The sequence below is a fragment of the Pteropus alecto genome, unplaced genomic scaffold, assembly GCF_000325575.1.
Source record: "Pteropus alecto unplaced genomic scaffold, ASM32557v1 scaffold338, whole genome shotgun sequence".
NCBI classification, from domain to species: Eukaryota; Metazoa; Chordata; class Mammalia; order Chiroptera; family Pteropodidae; genus Pteropus; species Pteropus alecto.
In genome coordinates this window covers 1,639,460-1,663,634 of record NW_006441995.1, presented here as the reverse complement: position 1 = coordinate 1,663,634, position 24,175 = coordinate 1,639,460, and the positions used below count along the sequence as shown (strand labels likewise).

The window sequence follows — 24,175 nt, the reverse complement described above, 5'->3', positions numbered from 1 at the left end:
TTTCTACCCCATGGGGAATGCTCAACAGTCTTCACTAACTTAACCAAAAGTAATTTTTGTGTTGAAATAACCAAAAGATAGTATGGTTGATGCTGGGTGAGTGCTTGCTATGAGTCAGGTGCTGCTCTACATACTGCATTTTATGCATTAACTCATTTAATCCTCTCAACAGCCCTGGGAAGAAACACAGGCTTGAAGAAGTTAAGTTATTTGCTGAGGGTCAGACAGCAGAGAAATGGTGCCGGCGGGATCTTAACCAGTGCATTGTGGAGAAGGACAAGGCTGATCCCCATTGGTCACCTCCATGAGGGTAGTTAAAACACTCACATCTCCACCAAACTGTGTCCCCAAAACCACACATAAACTAAAGATAGATTCCAAAGTGTGTTGGGAGAGAAATGACCAGGGCAGAGGAGATAAGCCAAAGTTTACCACAGCCCCGGGAGAAAACGAGAATGGAGTTTGAGACTCTGAGATCCCTAAGGAGGTTGTAGGTGCCTCTCTGCTCTCCATGGCTGTCAGTCATATTCACCAGAGGCAAAAAGGAGAAGATCCCAGTCTTTACCCTATCACATCCACTAGAGCTCCAGGAGAGAAAGGACTTTACTGCTTTGGCTCACTACTGCATGCAAGATCTACAGCAGTGCCTGGTACACTGTGAGTGCTCAAGAATGAACGGTGACGAGGTTCCAAAACTCAAGTTGCTAAGGTCGCCCTGCACTCCTGACACTCCAGTATTTAGTAAACCGGTCCATGCTCATCTGATACACACTGTTCTTTATCTACAGGAATCCATCCTGTATATATTTTATTCACACAGTAAAAATGTAAACATAACATAGAGTAGTATTAAAAAATCTGTGGGCCTTTGGAGGGAGTTACCTAAATTGGAGTGAGCGTCGGATGATGGCCAGGGACATGAAATCGCCCCTCCCATGTTCGTTCTCCCCGCAGTAGAGAAGTAAGCCATCCTCCGCTTCTGCCTGTTATTACACACAAAAAAAGCCACAGGAACAATGATCACGTCCTTTTCCATAAAGTGCCACCTGGAAACACTCATGAATGTGAAACTTGAACATTCTCCTCTGTGGTCCTATTTACAAAGGGGCAAGCACGTGGACTCCAATTAATTCCCAGGTACCTAGTCCCAGTTCGTTCCTCCAGCAGAGCCTCAGGAAGACCATGTGCACAAAGACCACACTCACAGAGAGGTGGTTCTCGTGCTCATCAAATTCTATTCTCACCAAAGAGCGCCCTATTTTTTCCTTTATTTTTTGTTTTTACTTCCCTCCCTCTGGGGAAGCATACAAATTTTCTTCTTTCTTTCTGTCAGAACAGGACAATAAAAACAACTAGTTTGGTTTTCTAGGGATATGGGCTGTCCTTAGACTGGAACAGATCACCTTTTGGAACTCAGCCCAATGACCATGACCTCAAAGAGGACTTGTTTCCAGATCGCCCAACCTTTTCATGTCATCTGGGATACCCAAAAGGACTGCTTTAAGATGAAGTCACTGAATTCTGATCTGCAGTTGATTCAGAGAGCATCTCCTGGACCTGACTCTAAGCCAGGCTTGTGTATAACAGTTTTTCTATTTGTTCACTCGCAGCCATAGCAGTGAAGGCAGACATTTGGGCTCCCTTTAAAAGGGATTTTAGAATGAGAATGCATTATGCCTTCTGAAATCTTGGCCAGGGAGGTGTCACTATTATGAACAACATGGCTGGGACTCAAACATTATCTCTAGGAGACTTCAGGCGAGCCACCTCCATAGTTCAGTAACATACAGCTCCCATCTCCCCCTCGCCGGCACCCTTGAATGTGTGAATGTGCCCATCAGCCTTGTTACCCTGTGAACGGTTTAAGGACAGGCTCTGTGTCATATTTACCAATGATATTTACCTCCCCACTTCCTCTCCCCCTCTCCTGCCTTTCAACGTCGCACACTGTTGTGTTAAGATGTCCAACAGGTATTCATCAAACAACCAACCCTTCTTACCCTAAATTCAAGAGTGATTTGAAATGCCTGATAGGAGTTCTTCAGAGGTTCAAAGGTTACATAGGAGTGGCCAAAGAACTGAGGATACTGTATAATAATATCTGAAAAGAGAAAAAGACAATACAAACATATGCTGTTTTCTCACTTCTTCAAATGCAAAAATCAATATACACCATTGCCTGGATGTCATTAAGTGAAAAACTCTGGTAATCTGTTAAACTTAGTTCACTATCTTCTTTTCACATCTACAATTCTCATTCTTGGGGACTTTGAGTTTCCAAACTTCTTAGGGAGAAGCTGGATCTTAGGAGGTTGTTTGTTACCTGCTACCCCAAAAAGAACTGAATGGCTGTAGACCACTGACATCTGTTTTCCAGCTATACATCTGTGCAATATAAGTTGGCTCAATTATTATCCTTCTTAACTTTCATGCACATATTTTAGCTGCATTTGTTTTTTCAGAAGAGATGCGATAAAAGTGAAGTCCACCTACCCAAGGAGTTGTCAGGATGATTTAATTGCACCAATAGTACTACACGTTTGGCACTCATAGAAATAGGGGTGCTGTCTAACTAAAAGCAATGGAAGTGGCCTCATATTTGCCCTGTGTAGCTAATTTAATGACTTATACAAGGAAGAAGGGGTTTATCTTAGAAATAGGGCTAGAAAGAACGATGAGTGGATGGCAAAGCTTCCCTCTGGCTTCCAGTGGAGCCAATGCCCCATCAAGTTCTTCCCCACACCAAGGGCCTACCTTCTGAGCAGCTCTCACCACCTTTGCCCAAGTTGCAGTGGCATCGGGAGCCCCCCCAGGTGTAGTCATTGACACAAAAGCTGTCAGCAGAGCAGAGAGTTTCATCACAAGGCATATCGAAGAGCCTCGGCATCACAGCCATGCCATTCTTCCCTCTTCTCTGCAGTGGAGTGGGCTGGGGAGCCACGGTAGTCATAGGGAGAGATGCCGGAGTCGAGGGGACAAGCCTAGACATCGTCTTTGGCTTTGATCTAGGCACAATCTTGGATTCCATCAAAAATTTCTTATTTCCTTTTTTGATAACAGGAAGTGGTTTAACCTAAAGCCAGAGAAGGGAATAGGTTCGGGATTAACATAGAGCACAGAAATGAGACTGCCTTGTTTATGGCTAATGCCTAATCATTGGAAATATGGTCACTTTTGATATTTCCCACACCCCTGGGATATAGATGGGGCAGACAGTACTGATCCCAGTTTATAGATATAGAACTTGAGGTTCAAGGATTTTAAGTACCTTGCATTGTATTACTCAGAAAATCATTAGTAAAGCTGATATTATATGATTTATTATTATTACAATATCACAAAGATCGAATTATCAAGGAATTATTCATTTTCTTATAATACTTGACTTTGTAAAATTTCATTTGGTGCCAGATTGTGAAGTCAGCAGGCAGGGGCTGACTATAGAACATCAGCATGGTTGGTGCTTAGTAACTACTAATTTATGATCACTTGAACCCTAATAGTCAGAGTAAATAAATGTGTTAAAAGCAAATGAGCCAATTTAAGTAGGTTTTAAGTAAAATAGTCCATTGGCACAATTTAATTTGTTTTCTTGCCTTGTTCAGCAAGAAAACAAAAACACCCTGGGCTTTAAGAGTAGAAATTTTTGTTACCTCCTCAAAGGAAATATCCAAATCTAAGTCGTCTTCAAATCCATCATCGTCCTCACCGGCTCCCGTGTCGGTTACGTAATGGGGTCCATAGCGGCCACTTCCTGCTTCCTCGAGGCCTTCGCGGAGAAAAGCAGCACACTACTGTCAACACATGCCACCGCTCCCTAACCTAATTCATCAGTAGACAGTGCTGTGCCGAATGGACCAGAACATATTGGACACACAAAGATTTCAAGACAAAAGAGGAAGCATCAATGACCAAAAAATATAAAAAATGTTTCATCTCATAAAAAAAAAATCAAAAAAATGCCAATTAAACCCAGAAAGAGCTGCCATTTTATAATGACAAGACTGGCAAAAATGTAAAAGTTGGGCACTAAAATATTACCAAGGATGGGATCAAGGGCGACTCTTATACGCTGATGTTATTCTATATGTGTCCAAATGCTTTGCAAAACACTTGGAAATATTTAATAAAGTAGAAAATGTTCATGTCTTTGGCTCCAACAATCTCACGCCAACTTACAAAATCTGGAGAAACTCTTCCACATGTGTACCAAGAGATGTGAAAAACATGTTCATAGCATTGGAATTTGTAGTAGTAAAAAACATCATGAATTTGTTATTTATAATGACAAGTTAATTCCCCAAATGTCTATCAACAGAGAATGGATAAATGAATTATAGTATATGTATGGAATGGAATAGGAGAAATGAATGCATGAACATTTAATAATGCTTCAACATGGCTTAATCTCATATGATTCCATGCAAAAAATACAAGTTGCAAAAAAACACATCCGGTCTAATATCATTTATATAAAAGTCAACAGCAAGCAAAACTTAATCTAGTACTTAAGGATACACATGTGTGTCGTTTAAACTCTTAAGAAAAGTAAGGCAATGACAAAAGTACCTGGGGGAGGTTGGAAGAAGGATATGAATGAAGTGTAATACACAGGGCCTTCCTTCAAGAGCACTGCATAATAGCGTTTCTTAAAGTTGGTGCACTGTCCATGTGAGTGTTCAGTTATTTTATATGTTTCATATTTTTTATATATGAAATATTTCTCTAAAAATTCTTTGAAATAAGAAAGAGACATTATACTACAGCAAACACTTCTACACCCAGAAAAAAAAGGGGCACTGTGTGGTATCTTGGGGGCCAACCATTTTCATCCATTTTAGTAGGACAATGGGATCTTTCAGAACTGGAAGGTGGGCTAAGAAGAACTCTGAAGAGACAATACAGGGCATTGTCCTTCGGGGGATGGTCAGATTAGCATTTTTATTCAGTTGTCATCCATGAAGTCTACTGACCTGCAACAGTCCTGTCTTAGGCTACATACAAGAAGCACTCCCCTGGGATGTGGGAGCTTTTCAAAGTGCTGCTCCATAACTCCCCCATTTCCTTGTTTCAGCAAGCATAGGTACCAAATTCCTTCTCTAAACAGACCCACCAGGCACCCCATCTTGAGGGCAGTGACAACTGTGGCAACAGAAACTGACTTTTGTAGGTTTCTGATACCCATTAGTTATTAGACATCCAGTGTTTGGATGACTGATTTTAAAAAAGGGAAGGAAGGAAGGGAGGGAGTTTTGGAAGGAAGGAAGGAAGGAAGGAAGGAAGGAAGGAAGGAAGGAAGGAAGGAAGGAAGGAAGGAAAGGAGGGAGCTAGGGAGGGAGGGAGTGAAGGAGGGAATGAAGACATTAAAGGCACAAACTGAACTTAAAAACATTCCACTTTCAGAATAAGCTAAGCCAAACAATCTTCTCACAAAAGCAAACTCACCCTCTTCTAAGCAAAATAGCAAGCAGATCAAAAACGAAGCTGAAGGAAATGGCAGAAAGGGAGTGTGGGAAGCATTTTCAGTGAGCACGCTGCTGACCAGGAATCTCTCCCCAGACCAGAAAGAGAGAAACGTGGTTAGCAGATGACCTGAAGACAGCGCAAGAACTGTTCTCAGGTGTTCAGGTGCATCTTGATGGAAGTGGGATAACACACCACCTCCAGGCCAAATCCCTGGAGTTTTATTTAAAATAGCCCACATGTCAGCTATCGATGCCAGATTTATACCTGGATGCAAGTTCTCTTAAGCCACCTGCATCCAGCCAGCACAGCTGTGTGCCAGATGTCTTCATACAAAAAAAAGCCAAGAAACTCTTGAAAAGGCATCTTTCTCCTCTCCTGTCTCTCTGTACCTGTGTATCTTTCTACCTCTCCTGGCCTCTCTCTTTCTCTGGGTCTGTTTCTTCCCTTTGTTCCTGTCTCGCTCTCCATATCTATGTGTGTCTCTCTCATATGTTTAGAATTGTTAGATTTCAGAGGAAAGAATCCATCTGGTAATACAAGAAATTTATACAGCACATACATTAAGAGAGCTGGATTTTGTCTTCAGTAGGTTGGCCTCTCTACCTCCAGGGTGTTCTTTCTTGCCCTGTGCACATTTTTGCCATTCTCGTACTATTCTCATCAATGTCAAGATTTTCATTTCATCTTAGGATACGATACCCTATCTGAAAAAAATTTCAAAGACAACCCCCAAACACAATGTCTTCCAGATAAATCCTAGGCTCCTGGGTAAAGAATTGAAGGATCTCAGTGACAATAACTCCTCTTTTTCCTCCTTTCTCCCACCCCCATTATTTATTAAAGCCTGCTGCTTCTCCCCTATTAACAGTGTGCTGTGTACTTCACATAATACACTTCTAAACCTTACCATAATCCTGCAAGGTAAGTATGGTTAATTTCACTTTGTAGATAAGTAAATTGAAACTCACGGAGGTTAAATGACCTGACTAAAGTCAAAGACATTGTAACTGGCTGAGCCTAACTCAAAGCCAGGTCTGTCTGTTTGCTGCTCTCCCAACCACATATAAAGAAGAAGCCACTGTGAAGGTAGAAAGAGCCTGGGATATAGAAAATTAACATTTATTGATTGTGTTTACTACGCCAGGAGCTTTTCATTCTTTAAGCCTCAAGTTGGTATTATTACTCCCATTTTACCATGTGGAGATAGAAACTCAGAAAGATTAAAGACCTTGCTCAAAGGCATGCGGATAGTAAACATCATAGCTAGAATTTATCCTTGATCTCTCTTTTGTTTACATCATGCCACTTATAATCTGACTCCAAATTGTATCTTTAGCTTTTTTCCCCCGCTCTTGAAAAGCCTTAGCAGCCAAACTGGTTGACCAGTTGTCTCCTGAATACATCTTGTGTTTTCTGACCTCAAGACTTTGTTTCACATTGCCATTCTTTTCGTTTACCTCCTTATACATAGCCTATCCATCCTTCTAGTAGGACACATTCTATTAAGACAGAATATATCATCAAAACACCAAAATCAAGTGATATTTTAAAAAGAAAACATCAAGTTCTTCTGGAGAAAAACTTGTGACTACACAAAAGATGGAGCTGCCAAGACATTTAGGACACTCCTACAGCTCCTGGATGAGGCTATCCACACACACATATGCCTCTAATTATGAGCTCAGAATATGCTCCCATAGCTTCATGAAATCAAGAGATGTTTAAGATAGTATTTATATTTTCTGAACTCTTGGCCTTATAATCTTTCCCTTATATTTCCCAACTCAATTGTGAACCACTCGAGGGCAGAAACCATATTTTAGACTTCTTTATATGTCTTTCTATCTTCCATTTAACTAACCGTCATGTCCTCGCCGAAGGCCAAGATCTCCACCAGGTATCGGAGACACTCTCGCCATGTTACTATACCTTGATGGGACTCTGTCCTGTCCTGGCCTGGCCCAGTTGGCCATGCCATGAGGAGGAATACTTACATGGTGAGACTCTTCTTCCGAATCCAAAGACATTCCCTCAAAACTGCCACCATTCCTGTCCTCGGATTAGGAGTTTAGAGTTGAAAGAGACACCACCCAGTCCAAACTTCTCATTTCATAAGTGTGTGAACTGAGGCCCCAGAAGAGAAGTGAAGAGTGAGTAAAGGAATATGGAATTACAAAGTCTCAGAGTCAAAGAAATTTTGACTTTTGTTAAAAGACCTTAGAGATCAGTCGAACAAGTCCATTTTACAGAGGAGTAAACTGAGGCTCAGTGAGTCCATGTGACTTGCCCAGAGAGACAGCTCATTAGTGGCAGAGATGGTCTAGAGTTCTGGATTCCTGAGGCCGTCCTCCAGTACTCTTTGCAATACTCTTAAACTCTCTATCTCTCATAATAACCCAGACTCATAGTCACGTCCCATTTTTTAATAAGAAGGAAATGCACACAGAGAGGACCAGATGCAGCATGACTAGAAGGAACCTAGAATAGAGCTCTCTGCTCTTATGTCCTGCCTGCCCCACCACCTCAGACCTCAGATCCACAGCTGCCTACATGAAGTTTTTACTAATGCTCTTTCTAAGGGAGGAGAGAATGTACAGTCCAAGCCAGTGATAAGAAGTCTCCCAGTAGCCTGGAGTTATTATAATTAAAGTGCATAACTTATCTCTTTCTACTTGGCACTTTGTTAATTAGGAAAAAGAACATTAAAAAGGAGGCATTTATTTAGAACTAGAATAGTCAAACCACTGACTGAATGCAAAATAAGTTCAAGGATATTCCACTATAAGAAAAAGTAATACGCAAATACAAATTTCTATTAATAAATTAAGAATGGCTTTTATTGTACAAAAACCTGTATGTTTGTTTTTGCAAAGGCATCACAGCTTTTCTATACATAGTGAGTTTCTCTGATGCATCAACATGGAATAATTCTGATTTCTTAAAATTCCATGGGATTTTTCATGGAATCGAATTCTAAAATGTATGTTGAAGAGCAAAGGGTCAAGAATAGACAGGCCAATTTTGAAGAACAAGGTAAAATATAATTACCTACCAGATATCATGATTTTCTAAACCTTCAGAAATTCAGACAGTATGGTACTGATACAGGGATAAAGGAATAGACTATAGAACTCAGAAACAGATCCACAAATGTACAAAGGTGATATATCAGAAAGGTCATATATACAAAGGTGATATATCAGAAAGCTTCCATTACAAATCAATAGGAGAAGGGATTCAATAATTAGTGCTGGGGTAACTGGTTATCTGTATAAAAATTAAATTAGTTTCTTATTTCTCCATACCTAAAAGTAAATCCCAGGTAGATTAAGCCCCTAAATATGAAAAATTAAAAATTTAAACTCCTGAATAAAATATAGGATTTTGCTTAATGACTTTAGAAAAAGGAAGTAGTTTAAAACACTAGAAGACATAAATCACAAAGAAAAAATTTAAAATATTTAACTACATTTAATAAAATACTTCTATTCAGTAATTAATATGATGAGTGAAGTAAAAGGTAAGTCACAGAGTAGCAGAAGACATTTGCAGCACATGTTATTGAGTAAGGATTAGTCTATAAACATCTATAAATGCTTATTAATATGTGCTATGTAAAAAACATATCTATAAATTAGTATGGATATTAATATGTATATATGTTTTATATATAGGTATATATACCAATGAAAACAGGTGAAGCATATAAACAGTCAATTCATAAGATGGCCAATAAAGTTATAAAATCATTTAACCACACTAGAAATGGAAAAATGCAAATCAAAACAATAATGACATGTCACTTTATATCCATCGTATGGACTATATTTAAAAGTCTGATGATACCAACTGTTGCCAAGGACATACAGCAGGAGGAATTTTGAGTACACTGCCAGTGAGAGTGGAGAGAGCTACAAACACTCTGAGGAGCAATGATGTACTAGGCGTTGAAGCTGAAGATACGCATGCAGGACTACCTAACAATTCTAGTTGCAAGCACATGCTCAAAGAAATATATATGAGAATGTTCACTGCAACGCTGTTTATCATGGCAAAAACTGGAACAATTTAAATGTCCACTCCCAAATAATTAATGAATAAACTGTGGTATATTCACATGGTGGAACATTATATAGCAGTGAAACTGCATGAACTAGAACTTTATCATTCAACTTGTGTAGAAGTAAAAAACATAATGTTGTGGAGAAAAATTAGTCACAAAAGAATACTTGCCATCTCATGCATTTATGAAAAATGTAAAAATATTCAAAACAGTGGGGTGCAGGGTGGGTTACTACTTTCTGCCTCTGTGTCCCTTTCTCTTTTGGCCTCGTGCACATCCTCAAAGATGCCCCTTCAACACTCATCCAGATTCTCCTGATCTTTAACGCCTGGCCCTTTGGAGAAATTCCACTCGACCTTTTTTTTTAGCAGCCATTCCTAATGTCACCTCACTATGAAACCTTCGCCAACCCACCTCCCAGCTCCCTAATCCATAGCGCAAACCACTGTGGTATTGCACATCATTAGACAAACACTGCAAGTGCTCACTTAACGCCGTCAATAGGTTCTGTGACTTTAAGTGAAAGAATGTATAAGAAAACCAATTTTACCATAGGCTCATTGATATAAATAAGAGTTAAGTTGCTATGGCATCTCATCAACGTTGTAACAAAATGACACTGAATGAAACTACATTATTTCAGGACCTACTGTAGTTATATATGCATCTCTTCGCTGGACTGGATTGTGAACCCCTGGAAGGCAAGGATTGGTTCAATTCTCTTGGAAAAGGGTTTGGCAAAACAAATATTTGTGACATGAATGGCTGATCTTTTTGGTGACTTCTACATGGAATATACCATTCATATATGCCTTTCAGGGCCAATATATAGTTTATATGAAACTGTTTTCAATTTCCTTACCTATTTGATCCAGTACTATTCACAGTGAAGATTTCAAATCCATTAGTAGATAGTAAAAATAATTCAGTGGGGTCTGATCACATTTTAAAAAATGGAACCAAATGGTATAAAAATACAAAGCTCTACGTTTAACACAGTGAGTGTTGTTCTGTGAGACATTTGCACACACACGTGTGTTCAAGATATGTTTGTGTATACCGGCTTCAGTGCAAATTGTATACATATTCTTACTTTGAGTTAAAGTCCAAAAAAGTTTGAGAATGTTTTTTGGAATGTTGGTTCATTTTCCAGCCCGATTGTCATTTTATTTTGAGCAACAGTTAGATTTTCTAATTTTATTTTTGACTTATAGTAGGGTTTCTCAACCTCAGCACTGTTGACATTTGGGGCTGGATCACTTCCTGGTGTAGGGGGCTGTTGTGTTCATTGTAGGATGTTTAGCAGCATCTTTGGCTTCTCCCCAGTAGATGCCAGCAGCACCTTCCCACCGTATGACAGCCAAAAATATCTCCAGACATTGCCAAATGCTCCCTGTGGGACCAAATCACCTCCCTGTTGAGAACTACTGCCCTATGGTGCCCAAAATAATGCTGAGCATTCAGGCAACCTTTAAGAAATGAATAAGACAGATTTGAAGCAGGAGCCTGCTGCAGCAAAAATGATCTGAGGATGCTGATCCCCAGAGTTTCTTAACCTCTCTCAGGCTTATAGCCAGGTCCCAGCGGGCCTCGATCTGACCGCACAGAATATCTTCAGTCAAATCACAGGATTTTCACCCATGTGGCTAAAGAGTCAGGAGGTGTCCTTGGAAGCACCAAGAAAGGAGAAAGAATTCCCGTACTTCCAGCTAAAAGAAGCAGAGCCTTGAAATGAAAGAACTACTATCCCAGGAAATGGATGTGACATGTCCCCATTTGGAACCATGGAAGCAACAGTCTCCATGCTCCAAAAAGGAGCTATAAGCATACAGGGGACACGTGAGAAATTAAGTGCCAGGTGGCAAGAAGTGACACTGCTCTTGGGGGAAGAGCATCCCATGCATGCAATAAAGGTCTCTGCAGGAGAGAAGAAGAGACAAAATATAAAGAGCACTGACCAGAGAGTCCCATGAATCTAACGTGGCAACTAACTGTGACCTAAAACTCGTCACATAATCTGGTGATGTTCCAATTCTTTATCAGAAAATTGTGGAAGTTTAGCTCATTCCTTAAACTACCTGTTAGTTCCCAAACTCCATGACTTTGGTTTATCTCTCTACCTGTTCATATACATTCTCCTTAAAGCAATATAAAATTGTCTCCCTATTGGTCTCCCTTCCTCTCCGCTGATTTCCACACTGTAGCCACGCTGATCCTGTCCAAAATGTAGGTCAGATCATCTCATTCCGCAGCTCAAAACACTTCAAGATCTTTGTATCTAACTTGGAATAAAACCCCAAGTCCTCACCAGGACATGCAAGGTTAGACACGATCTGGCCCCTGACCTCTGGCTACCTTTCTGACCTCATTTCCCATCATTCTTCTCCTCACTTACCATGTCGCAACCACATGGGCCTCCTTACTGTTCCTAGAATATCCCAAGCCTGCTCCCACCCCAGGACCTTTGCACTTGCTGCTCCTTCCACATGGAGGAGCAACCTTCCTGATAGCCAATCCCGAACAGCAGCTCCCACCATCCCTTATGCTCTCTCGCCCCTCCTCTCTTCCTCTTAGTACTTATCATTACAGACACTTTATTTATGTAGTAGAATGTAATATATATAGTTCTCTTATTATTTGCTCACTGACTGAGCCTGATTCTCCCACGTGCAAGCTCCACGAGTGCAGGGACATTGTCTCTATCTTGTTTACTGCTAAGATCCCAGCTCCCAGAAATTGCCTGGCATATTACAGACATCAAATACACATTTGAAAACCTAATTGGTAAACATATGCTTAAACAAGTGAAATGATCACTGTAGACTCAGAAACCAAATTATTTTTTTCAGTGTTACCATTTTTCAGATTAATCTAAATAATTAATTGCCAGTGGTGATATGTGAAACAGAAAAACAAAAACAAAAAAGGCCTGACAACTTCAAGTTGTTTGTAGCTTTCCTTATCTCTCATTCCCCTAATTTTCATTTGTTCTAATTCTTTCCAAATTTGAAAGCCCTTTATTTCATTTCATTTTAGAAAGAAATTTATTATATCAGTTCTTCATACCATTTAGATATAACATCGATGATAAGTAAGATGTTGTAAAGGTCTCAGATAACTGAAGAGATTTCAGTTTCTGACTGAGGACTTTTCTTTCCATTGCAAAAACTAACATCTAAAATTAGTGGGCCTCTGCCATTTTGGTTGGGACTAGTTAACCATGCAAGAAGCCAATCACCTGAGGCAGTATGATAGAGCTTCTCTGTTTTGCCCTGGGCTCAACCTCTTGAAGGGACTCCAAACTAATTCTAAAGGGCTCTTCGGACTCTGAAAGTCGGTGACCTATTGCCATCTGCTGGATGACTTGTAAACTACCACCACCTGGAGATGCATCTTCCCACTTCCAAGGAACAGTTGTTGGTCATTCCCTAATGTTTATGATCCTCAGAATCTGTTGGCCTCTGGAATCCCTTTATGATCACTGGAATAAGACTACTGATGGGAGAAAATGGGCCAGAATGGACATACATTTACGTTTTTAAATATGGAAGACGCTAGCATTGGAATTAGATGGCAACAATAATCCATGATCTATAACGAGTCTCTGGCTTTCCATGCTAATGAGAATGAGAAGCCGGTACCACAAAAATGAAACCTGAGCTTAAAAAATAGATAGTTCCATCTTTATAGTAGGTGATTTTTATTTCTTTTGAAAAAAATTTTGTCTCAAAACTATGCTTTAGTGTGGCTACTATCCATGGTTTAATGTGAAGTCTCTACCAAACTACTTACTGATGGTGAGAAGAGCAGGGAGGAGACTTGGGTTCAAATGCAATCAATATTACCAATTGGCTGTGCACATTAGTCTATCCATTGATAAACACAGGGAGAAATGACAGTTCTGACCCGCTCTGCTTCTTAAAGATATCGAAAGGGGAAATAACAAGTTGGACAAGCCAAAAGAGAAATGAAGACGCTGTTAGGTGGCTCAGCTCTGTACATAATAAGGAAACAATCGAAACGTCCATCAGTGAAGGGTTAGTTAAACAAATGTGGTAGAGCTTTACAATGCAATACATCGTGGTTATTAAAATTAATGACGTAGAGCTGTATTTACTTAAAGATGTGTATAGCATTTTATCATACAAAAAAAAAAGTATACGTACTATGATCTCATCCTTGGATTTTTAAAACTTCTAGATTATATACCAAAAAGTTAATAATGGCTATATTTGGGTGCTGAGAGTAGAGATAATCTTCATTTTGATTTTTTATACTTTTTGTGTTGTTTGATTTTTTTTTCTAATAAGTATGAATTACTTTTTCTATTTAGAGACAATAAAAAAATATTTCTGCTTTGAGATTATTGCAATAGTTTCCTTAATGGTCTCCCTGCTCTTGCCCTTGTTCCTCTAGAGTTCTTCTTTCACACACCAGTGAGAGTGATTTTGTTGAACCCTAAGTAAGGTCTTTTCATTCCTGTGGTCAATAGCAGATTGAAGAAATAAAACTCTCCCAGTCTTCTCATCTCTCTCTGAGAAAAAATAAAGTCCAATATCCTCCAGTGGCCTCCAAGGTCCTAATCAGCCTCCACCAGCTGTGACCTCCCATTCACTTCATCCCCTTCCACTCTTGTCCCTCAGACTCCACCAACCCCACCACACAGGCCCGGGATGCTCCTGCATCAGGACCTCAGCATTTGCCTGGAACACTCTTCCCCCAGGTGGACGATGGTGGATGGATAGATGATAGGTAGATACTGAGATGAGAGGTAGGTAATCAATCCAAGTATTCATACCCAGAGAGTTCACCCCGTCCTTCTTGCTCAAATGTCACCTTCTCAGGAGGCTTTCTTTTGACTGCCCATCACCTTTCTTGTTTCGTTTTTCTCCATAGCCTTTATCACCATCTGATCTGCTATCTATATTTTTTCTTTGTTCGCTGTCTGTCTATCCGGTCTATAACATAAGCTCTGTGAATTCAGGGATTCCTATTGTTGGTTTTGTTCACTGCTGAATCATCAGCATCTGAAACAGTGCCTAGCACATAGTGGGCATTAAATCTTATCCAGGATTTGAGAGTAAATGGATATATTGTAAAATAACTTGAGGAACTGATTCTTTAGAAAATAGGAATTCCACGAACAAAGTAGCCACTAACTGGGCTCTTATCCAGGATTTGCTACTAAGTGACCCTGAGAAGGCTGCTGAGTCATTCCGGGACTCAGTTTCCTCATGTGCTGAATAAGGAGGTGGTCCTCTCCACCTCTGGGTTCATAAACCCTTAGTGGGCAAAAATTTGGCTGTGAGATCTGATTATCCCCTCTGTTCAGGCAATATGCTAAATAGGCAAAGATAAATAAGGTCTGTGCCCTAAATCTATAGGAGTGAAAGACCAAAAAATAATTTATAGTTTTGGAATCCACATAAAGGGCATAATTCTCTTATTCTACGAGATGATATCACTTGTGGTGGATCCCTTCCCTGTGTCCCTCCAAATCCACCTCTGCCCTTCTCCACTCCGTCCTGGGTCCTGGGAGGGTGACTTGTCTGGCCTCCAGCTGTCTTCTGCTCATCAGGAAGCCCAAGCAAGAGAGTAGAAGAAAAGAAGAAAAGGAGTCAGAGTATTTGTTCTTCAACTTCCATCCTATGGGGCTGTCATAGGACACATGTCTGAAACTCACAGCTCTTGCCGATGGCCCTCCCTGTCTGTCTCCAGAAGCTAGCAATTGCTCCCTCTTGGTTTCTATACATCTGCCCAAACTTTTGCAAATAATCCCTTTACTAAATTCACTTAAAATTACCCAAATGCACATGCCTCTGTTTCCTGCTGGGAGTCTGGTGACACCTGAGATCATTAGAAAAAGTCATCTTTTCTCCCATGGTTGCTTCTTACTTGCACATATTTGTACATATTTGTTCCATATGTGGCTGCATAATCAGATGAGATCCATCAGACTCAGGCAGCATGAACTGTGTCCCTCCTAAACTTTGGTCACTATGTTAAGCTGATTTCATATAGCTCCTTCTCTGTGCTAAACCACAATTGTGGTCCTACTCACTCATCGAAGAACCTAAGCAATTCAGGGATTGCGATACTAAGAAACCATCCCAATGGAGAATTGTATAAAAGCGAGAAGCGTTCCAACAGAAAGAATGGTAAAGATTAACCATGAAATGAGGTGTTTAAAGGAAGGAGAACAAAATGGATAAAAAGAAAATAGAAAGAACAAAAGGAAAAATAGCTAACAATGTTCGTGTATTACTTCGATACATTAACGTTTAGAAGTCCATTGAGACAGAGAGGAATAAATACTTTATAGTTGCTCACCATGTCTATGACTGCTAAATACCAGCTGACTGAGGAACAGATGCTACGGTTGAAACGGTGCCTTTTCTTTGGAAATTTATATTTGCTTATCATTTGCTTTAGTCTTTCTTCCTTAACTAGCCAGAATGGAAAAAATACCGGTGTACTGATTATAAGTAAATGTATGGTAATGTGAGATGTACTGAGGCCTCAGAAGAGCAATTAACAGGTAGCAGGTATTTAAACAGCAAAGTGAATCATGTCCTTTAGAAACAGTAAAGTTGTACAAACGACTGTTACTCAGATTTACATGTGTGGAGGCGTTAGCGCATCAATAGGGCGATTACTGTGGACGGCGCCTGGATGTAAAATCACATATGAAGTTATGTTTATGTACCAACTGCACACTTAAAATGCAGATTGTTTAGGCTGTAAGTTAAACAAATGATATGTTCTTCCTCCTGTTTCCTTTTTCATCTTACATTCTAAAGATTTCCAAATCCGTATGCTCACTAATTTACAGCCCTACTTACTCCAAGCTCCTGGAGCAATGCCCAGCAAAGCAAGCTCTCCCTCAGCTTTCTCTCTCTCTCTATGCTGACAGCAGCACAAAGCTATCCGAAAGCGGTTGGGTCGCAGGCTCTCTAGGTCTCCTATTTATTTCAAAACATTCACGTGAAAATTAAATTGCAGGGATAGCTATCAAGGGGAGAATTTCATAAGTATGCCCTGATTAATGCCTTCCAAGTTTGACAAAATTGGTACCCGCAACAGGATTCTCCAAACTTCCTGGAGAATCTCTTCAACTTTGGGAGGGGAAAATCCCATCAGTATAGTAAGTACAAAGGTCAGTAAACTACATCCTAGAGGTCAAATCTGGACTGCTGCCTGCTTTCGTACTATTGAAATAAATTTCTAGGCCCCAGATGAAGCTGCTCCTGCCTAAGGTGCCACCTCAGCAAATTGAAACCTAGATAACTTCTGTGTCCCTGTAAATGCCCCAGTTGATCGGAAATGCAGTCTATTCAGTCAGCCAGTCCCCGAAGCCAAGCCCGTTCTATACTCTATACTGATTTCCTTCTTCCTTATTCACTTCCTGCTTTTCTTTCTCTTGTTTTTTATTTTTTATCCCATAAAAGCTTCTTGCCTTCAGACCCATTTTCCAGTTCTCTGGACTTTTGAGAATGGAGACTGCGTACTTCATAAAGTCTTAAATAAACTTTGTTTCTGTCGCCTAAATTATCTTCTTTAATTATTTTTAACAGTACAGAAGTTAAGAAAAGTTTTTACATTCTTAAAAGGTTGAAAAAAAGTTTAAAAATAGATCATCTTTTGTGACACACGAAATTCAAATTTAGAGCCCATTGACAAAGTTTTATTGGAACACAGTTATATACATTATTTATTATCTATGGCTGCTTCCATGCAGAGGCGACCTAAAAATCCCAAAATATTTAATATCCTGTGTTTTACGAAAAAAAAAAAAATTGCTGAATCGTGTCTAAGTAAATGGTTAACCTTTGGGAGGTTAAATACACACACACACACGTGCACACACGCACACACAAACACACTCCAGAGGTACCGCACTGACTCTGTGGGGTTTTTCTTTTCTTTTTTTTTTCTTTTTGCTGATCCAGGATGTGCTTGAATAGTGAGAGTTACGAAATTTTATTGTTAGAAAAGGTCATTGCGTCTTGCAGTTTTAATTGTTTTTTTAAATCTGCAGTTTAAAAAAAAAATTATTGGGGTGACATTGGTTGATAAAATCTGCAGTCTTTTAAAACTAATCAACTACCAAAACCCATCCTAACGATTCTCAAGTCATGTGGCCATTTCTATTCTTTCGTTTCTGTCAGCAAAGCTTTTGTCCCTGGCTCTTTGCTTCTGAATTCTGACAGTCTAATGCCTTCATACCTCAAGAACAGAGCTTAGAAGATGGAGTTACAGAGACAAAGCTATAAACTGGCCAGTGGTCACCTAGGTCAGGTAAACCATTTTTCAGTATTATGTGTGAAGGAAACATGTACCGATACTCTTTCATCTTGAAGAGTGGGCAGATGCCACGACCTCTGTTCACATGTATTTCCTCAACATCATCCTAAAAAGTAGAAAACATTACCTACCTCAGACATTACTGTACCCATTTTACAGATGAAGACTGAGGCCCAGAAGATTAAGTGAGACGATCTCACCGCAAGGTAAGAGGAGAACAGTTCTTCTGGCTTTCAGACCCAGACGCGTCTGCCAGATTCTGCTGTCTAATGGTACAGGTGACTGGAGACAGATTTCAGGGGTTGGCGAGGAGTTTTCATAGGCACTGACCAAAAGAGGCAGCAAGCTGCATGGAAGCTGCTGAAGGGTAATGATAACTCATGGGGATTTTGGAAGAGTGGCTTCTATCTCCTTCCTGATTGCTTCCTACCCGTCACTAACTTTTCTCCCCACCTTGTTCTCCTATGCTCACTGCTGCAGCCAATGCAGGGGTACTGCTGCCAAAGAGAAGCTCTCGATAGCAACTAGGATAAAGAAAATCTATTTTGTGGCTACATATGTGACAACATGTACCCAGGAGCCCTAGCACGCTGAGCTGGTCTCGGGGGAGAAGGTCAGGCAATTGAAAACAAGGGCCCAAATCTCAGCACAAAACTGAGCGAAAGCCAGATTCATACATGGACACTTGCGTGACAAAAGGTATAAACAGACACACAACCAACAACAGCTGAACAGAGCAAAGTCTGCATAAGCAAGAAAGTAGAGAGGAGAAATGTAGGGTGAAGGGTAAGGGTGGGGAGCAGGGAACACCGTGGAATTAGGTTTACTGTAGAAATCGGACTGCTTTGAGCCAGGGTGGGCTTGTCTCCGCTCCGTAGAAGAGGAAGTTTCTGACACTGTTGAAGAAACTGAATTGTGGCGAGAAGAGTATGGCAAAAACCAAACTCAAACCAAACATCTCTCAGACCCCTCTCTGCAATCTCCGCGCATCTGAGGTCATAATTAGACTTACTAGGACCAGAAGGAAAATGTACTCTAAGTTATCATAGAAATGATAAAGCTTAATCTAATGATCAAAAAAGAACACAGGTGCAAAATAAGGGCTTGGTTAGACAGTATCTCTCCCTTCCTCACCCCTTATATTAACAATTTGTACCCTTTTGATCACTGGTATCTCAAAGGCCTCTTTTCCATCCTGATTGCCTTGAATTTAACCACCCCTAGGTTTACTTTCTCCCTTCATTCTTCCCTCCCTCCTTCTTTTACTCTGTTTTGTTTGTTTGTTTGTTTGTTTTTGTGTCACACTGCAATTCTGGGAGTTTGACTTTGCCTATGAACCTTGCCCATGTGAGGGAAGTAAGTGGTCTAGTGGGTTTCTAGACTGACTTTCTCCTCTTATCTCTCTTTGAATTTCCCAGATAGTAGCAGTAGAAAGTTATCCAGCCTCCAAAGCAGTCTCTTGTCTTGTTAAGTCACATTCATTCACGTACTCAATAAGTATTTATTCAGTGCCCATTCTGCACAGGGTGTTGGGTACACCATTTGAACAAGCTCTTCCAACTCTAGTATGGAACTTACCCTGGAGGGGAGATACAGATAATAAAATAGTTTCAAGCAATGAAACAACTGTGGAGAAAATAAAGCAGGAGATGGGGCTGAGGTCGCAGTGAGGGTCAAGTTCAGTGAAGCCTGTCTGAGGAAGTGACATCTGAGCTAAGATGGGAGGGAAGGTCATGGACAAATCTGGGGAGAGAGAATTCCAGGCAGAGAAAACAGGGGACACAAAAGCTCCAAGGCAGGAAAGAGCAAGATGAATTTGCTGGGAACAACAGGACGCCTTCCACTGGGGACTGCCCTGAGGATGCCCATTTCACTTTGGTGCAGAACTTATCGGTCCTTTCTCTGCCTATATCGTGAGGCCAGAACACACGAAATTAAATGGGTTTAGGGTGGTAGGATTATATAACCTCCGGGGGAAGGTTACGTAACCTTCCCCCGGAGGTTATATAATCCTCAAGTGGGTCACACATGTGAGTTATTTTTAATTTCATTTCATTTGTCTTTGGCAAAAAGAAAGAAAATGCTTTGTGACTTTTGCCATTTCTATTATTTACAGTTCATGTCCTTCATTACTCGTTCCATCCTTCTTGATCAAGCTAAGCCTGGATTCCAGAAAATAAATGACTGCTGGGGTGGGGGGGTGGGGATGGGGGCAGCAAATACATGTCCTACTAAGCCACACAAATACTCATGTCTGTGTGGTTCTTATTGGCTAATTTATAAGATCAATCACAGAGAAAAAATAATGCCACAGTACACTGTTAGGTGTTATAACAATTTAATGTCGTTGGTATATCCTTCTTGAAGAAAAAAAAACTTAGCAGGATGGGTAAAATGTGAGGGACATTGATCTTTGCCTTTGTGTTCCTTTAGAGGAACAGAATGGGTGCTGATGTGTGAGGAAAGGCTCCAGTGAGAGGATGGAAGTCAATCCAGAGAGGTATCACTATCTTTCAAGGTCACTGAGGTACTCACTCTTACTTCTCCTTAGGGGACCTGGATACTAAAACATCTGAATATTTTCTCCTCATTCTACTTCAGCTTCATAACACTCCAGTGAAGTCAGCGAAACACTCCTTCTTCCTCACTCAGGCTGAGCGCCAATTAAAGGAAGCACTGGGCCCTGGTTTTCATTAACTACAGATATAAAAGCAACGGAGATCTACCAGTTGTCCTATTAAGCAATTAAGTTGCTGATAAGGTCTGGCATTAATAGGTCCAGGGAAAGTCAATGCTTGTTAGTTACTAGAGCTTAAGTATTTTTCCTTTGAAAGGAGGAGGGTGTAGGCCTAAAATAGACAACAGGAGCCCAGCGAGTGGCTGTGTCCAGGGCGGAATCTAAGGGTTCTCATCAGGCACTCTGTGTCTCGGTGGTCAACTTGAACCTTCCGTTCTGAAGTTCACTGTTCAGGAGCAAAGTGGGCATCACACCAAGAAAACATCCATGTAGGAAGGACCTTGAGGGAGGGATGAGTAGGAGCAGTGAGTGGGAGAGCCAAACAGGGAGAAATACTGGTCTCACGAATTCCTTCAGGGCCATGTTCAAAATATTTGCCAACTGGCTGGGATTGGCTCTAACTAATCCAAAGGGCTACCGGCTGTAAACAACCAGGGCTGTACCGGTGCACACAGGTTGAATTTCAGGCCTCCATGTATGTGTCACTCACATTTTTTATGTACCATATACCTCGCAAGTTTCAAAAGAAAAAAAAAATCCGATAGGTTTGTTCTGTGCTGTCGAAACTTCCTGAGTCCATAGATTCTATAAGGATTGTCCCCTGTACTTCATTTAATTGCTGACCTTACTATTATCATGCTACTTTGTATTAGAATAAGAACCTCCTTTAATTTGAATGTCAGAGTCAAGGAAATGGCTTTGCAGTCCGCCAAACCTGAGTTCAAATCCTGTCTTTACAATGATTATTCTTGGCGAAACACGTAACCTTTCAAAGACTCAATCTTCGAAAATCTATAAAAAGGTATATTATTCTTCCAGCACAAGATTTTGAGAGGATTAGTAATGGGATTTCCTCGGCAAAGTGCTCAGTGTGGTGCCTTGCTCATAGGAGGCTTTTGCAAAGGGAGTTCCGATATCTAGAATTTATAATAATTCACATAAGTGCCATTTGATAATTAGGCAATTTTATATGTGAGAAAATGGGTTTCGGAAGCAAAATAATAGTCTAAACTAATAGTAAAATAAGAAGTGTGCATAGATTAGAATACAGGGTTTTCTAAAACGTAAGTGATCACGAGAAAAAAGCCACAACTGAAATACCAGTTACAGCACATTCTTTTGTATTCATGAAATAGACCAGCTAATAAATTCTATTTCTGTTATCTTGATTTGAGTAACTATATGTGTGTGTGTGTATGTGTGTGTGTGTGTGTGTATAAAATCAGTTAATTGAATTTATATAAGACTATTTCATTAATTGGGAGTTTCACTGAAACAGCCACCTTGGTGCACACAATTACTTTGAAATGATAAAATTGTTCTTCACATTGGAGACCAATTGTAACGCAATGTTACTTACCTTATCCCACTTAATTCACAAAACTGGGATCCACCAATGGAGAAATGATGATCAGAAACTCCAAAACCAAACCAGTGTTTCAGTTTAAAAAGAAAAAGTTCAAGAGATGCCCCAACCCCACAGCCTTCCCCTAACTCCCGACTCCACACCCACGTCTAGGACCAGCATGAATTGTTCTTTCTTATCTTTCTTCTGTCTGGTCTCTGCGGAGAGGGAGATACTAGGGGACAGAAGGAAAGAGGTGCTCGTGGGGCAGCTCACAACACGGGAACAGAGGAGTTTGAGGCTGGGGAAGGGTGGCCTGGGCACACGAGACAGAGCCTGCTTGGTTGTAATACGAAAAGGCAAACTACGTGTTCAGAACACAGTCAGGTCCGAGGCCCGCTCCAGCTCCTGTTACCCAATTTTTCGCCATGCATCACAAAGTTTAACCCAAGGTTATAGCATAGATCTCATCCAACAAGAGTAGGAGGCGGCCTTCCTTCGATTTGAAAGAGAACCGTTAACATTTCTTCTAGAAAGAAAGAGCTTCATTTCTTGCCGTATGCCTGGGGTGTTTTAGCTTCCAAATTCTAAAGACGATGAGTAAAACAACTGCCGGGTGATCATAGCTGTTGTGTATGTGGCGGGGGGCGGGGGGCGGTATGTGCGTGCGTGTGTGTGTGTGAGCGTGCATGTGTGGCCTCATGTCTCCATATCCCCCAACCATTCAATCTGAAGGAAAGAGCCCTGACATTCAAGGTTCGGATAGGGTTTGTTTTCAGAAGAGCCAAAATTCCTAGGACTTGGGGAACTTGGCAAATCTCCACCCCGGGGAAACAGCAGTGACCTTGGAAGTCAGCTGTGTGGGTGCTTTGTGAGGAGAGGGGAAGAGTTTATTCAGATCCACTAACCAATATAATACGGCTCTGTGTTGGCCAATGGAAAGCCAAATGACGGTGTCGGCTAGGCCTCTTTCCCGGGAGCACCCTTCCTGAGTAAAGAGGAGCCAGGGGGTGACAGCAGGGCTCTGCAGACACAGGAACGTGGAGGAATTTGTTGGCAAAACTGAAAAGATTACGGAGTCTTCAAACAAAAGAAGTGCCAATATTTCAGTTCTGAGACCTCCCCACTACACAGGGTTCTAGGTTTATATAAACGTGCCTCTGCTTTCAAAAGACTAAGATTTCTTTAATTCTAAATGAGTTGGCAAGGTGTTCTAGTAATCAAAGTGAGGTTCTTGAATCATGTGGGAGGTTCTTAAGCCCCCAGCCCAGAATCCAAATCTGACTTTTCTCAAAATCCCCAGGAGATCTGATAGATGTCCAAGCTTCTCCCAGCTCCCTAGAGAGACATTATAACAGAAATGAACTTATGCCATCAGCCAGACCCCCACTTACATATCACCACACCAATGATTTCTTTAATTCTCCCTGATCATCATTCGGAGGGACTGATTTTAGCTGAGCATACTTGATTTGCAGGCAAACACTATCCCTGGAGAGCCTAGGAGCATTATTTTTAATCCCGTGATTTTAAAATGAACCCATTTTCTTAAAAGATAAAGAGCAGGGGGTAGGGGGAAGCTGTACATCATCTTGGTATGTGGTCTATTCTGTATTCGTGAAAGAAAACTGACCTCAAATTCCCTAAGGATGATGCGAAAATAAACCTTCTGCTGACCTTCTGTACATAGAAACAGGCTGTGTTCCTATTGAAATTCTCTAACTTCCAAAGGGCTGGGAAACCACAGCAGGAAAAGCTGAAATAGCCCCATTCCAGGCTGACCTGCAGGGCACTAAGAAACCCTGGTCAAGTGGGTCCCTGTGAGGCAGGCTCAGCCATACAGCTAGGTCTGGCCTTCAGAAGGGCCACAGTACTCACGGGGGGTTTGGATGGTGTCACTGGGCCGGCTTCGGGGGCTGGGACCATGGGGGTTCATGGCCCTCACAGCAAACTGGTAGTTGGTATCTGGATCGAGCCCCTTGATGACCATGGAGTCCATCTGGATCCGCTCTTGGATTAAGGTCCAGCTCTTGTCAAAATCTGGTCTATATCAATTAAAAAAACAAAAGAAAACAAGAAGCAGTTGTTGAGATACAGCAGAGGACAGGGAAGTTGCTGACTATGTAAACTCACAGCATTTGAACTCTGGAAGCAGTATTTATTAAAACGAATTAACATTTCCTATCTAAAAGTCATCTTGATTTTAAATCATAGGTCATCATTTTTAAGTCCCTGCCAATGAAAGCAAGTAGATCATTTT

The 24,175-nt window shown here is 40.9% G+C and overlaps 1 protein-coding gene across 5 annotated transcripts in view; it reads right to left on the bottom strand.

The window, feature by feature from the left end:
- The window catches only part of EGFLAM (EGF like, fibronectin type III and laminin G domains), a 149,250-nt gene that overhangs the window by 46,937 nt on the left and 78,138 nt on the right, over positions 1–24,175 (bottom strand). For 2 of the 5 annotated variants that reach the window (XM_015595313.2, XM_006919497.2), the window contains exons 6-10: positions 23,794–23,960; positions 3,654–3,769; positions 2,755–3,073; positions 2,001–2,101; positions 883–983 (exon numbers count right to left, since the gene is read on the bottom strand). In XM_015595313.2, the coding sequence (XP_015450799.1) occupies positions 883–983; positions 2,001–2,101; positions 2,755–3,073; positions 3,654–3,769; positions 23,794–23,960 (804 nt within the window). Of the gene's footprint in view, positions 1–882; positions 984–2,000; positions 2,102–2,754; positions 3,074–3,653; positions 3,770–5,730; positions 5,802–23,784; positions 23,961–24,175 lie in introns of those variants that run through there. The other 3 variants (XM_015595314.1, XM_015595315.1, XM_015595316.2) reach the window with 2 other exon arrangements.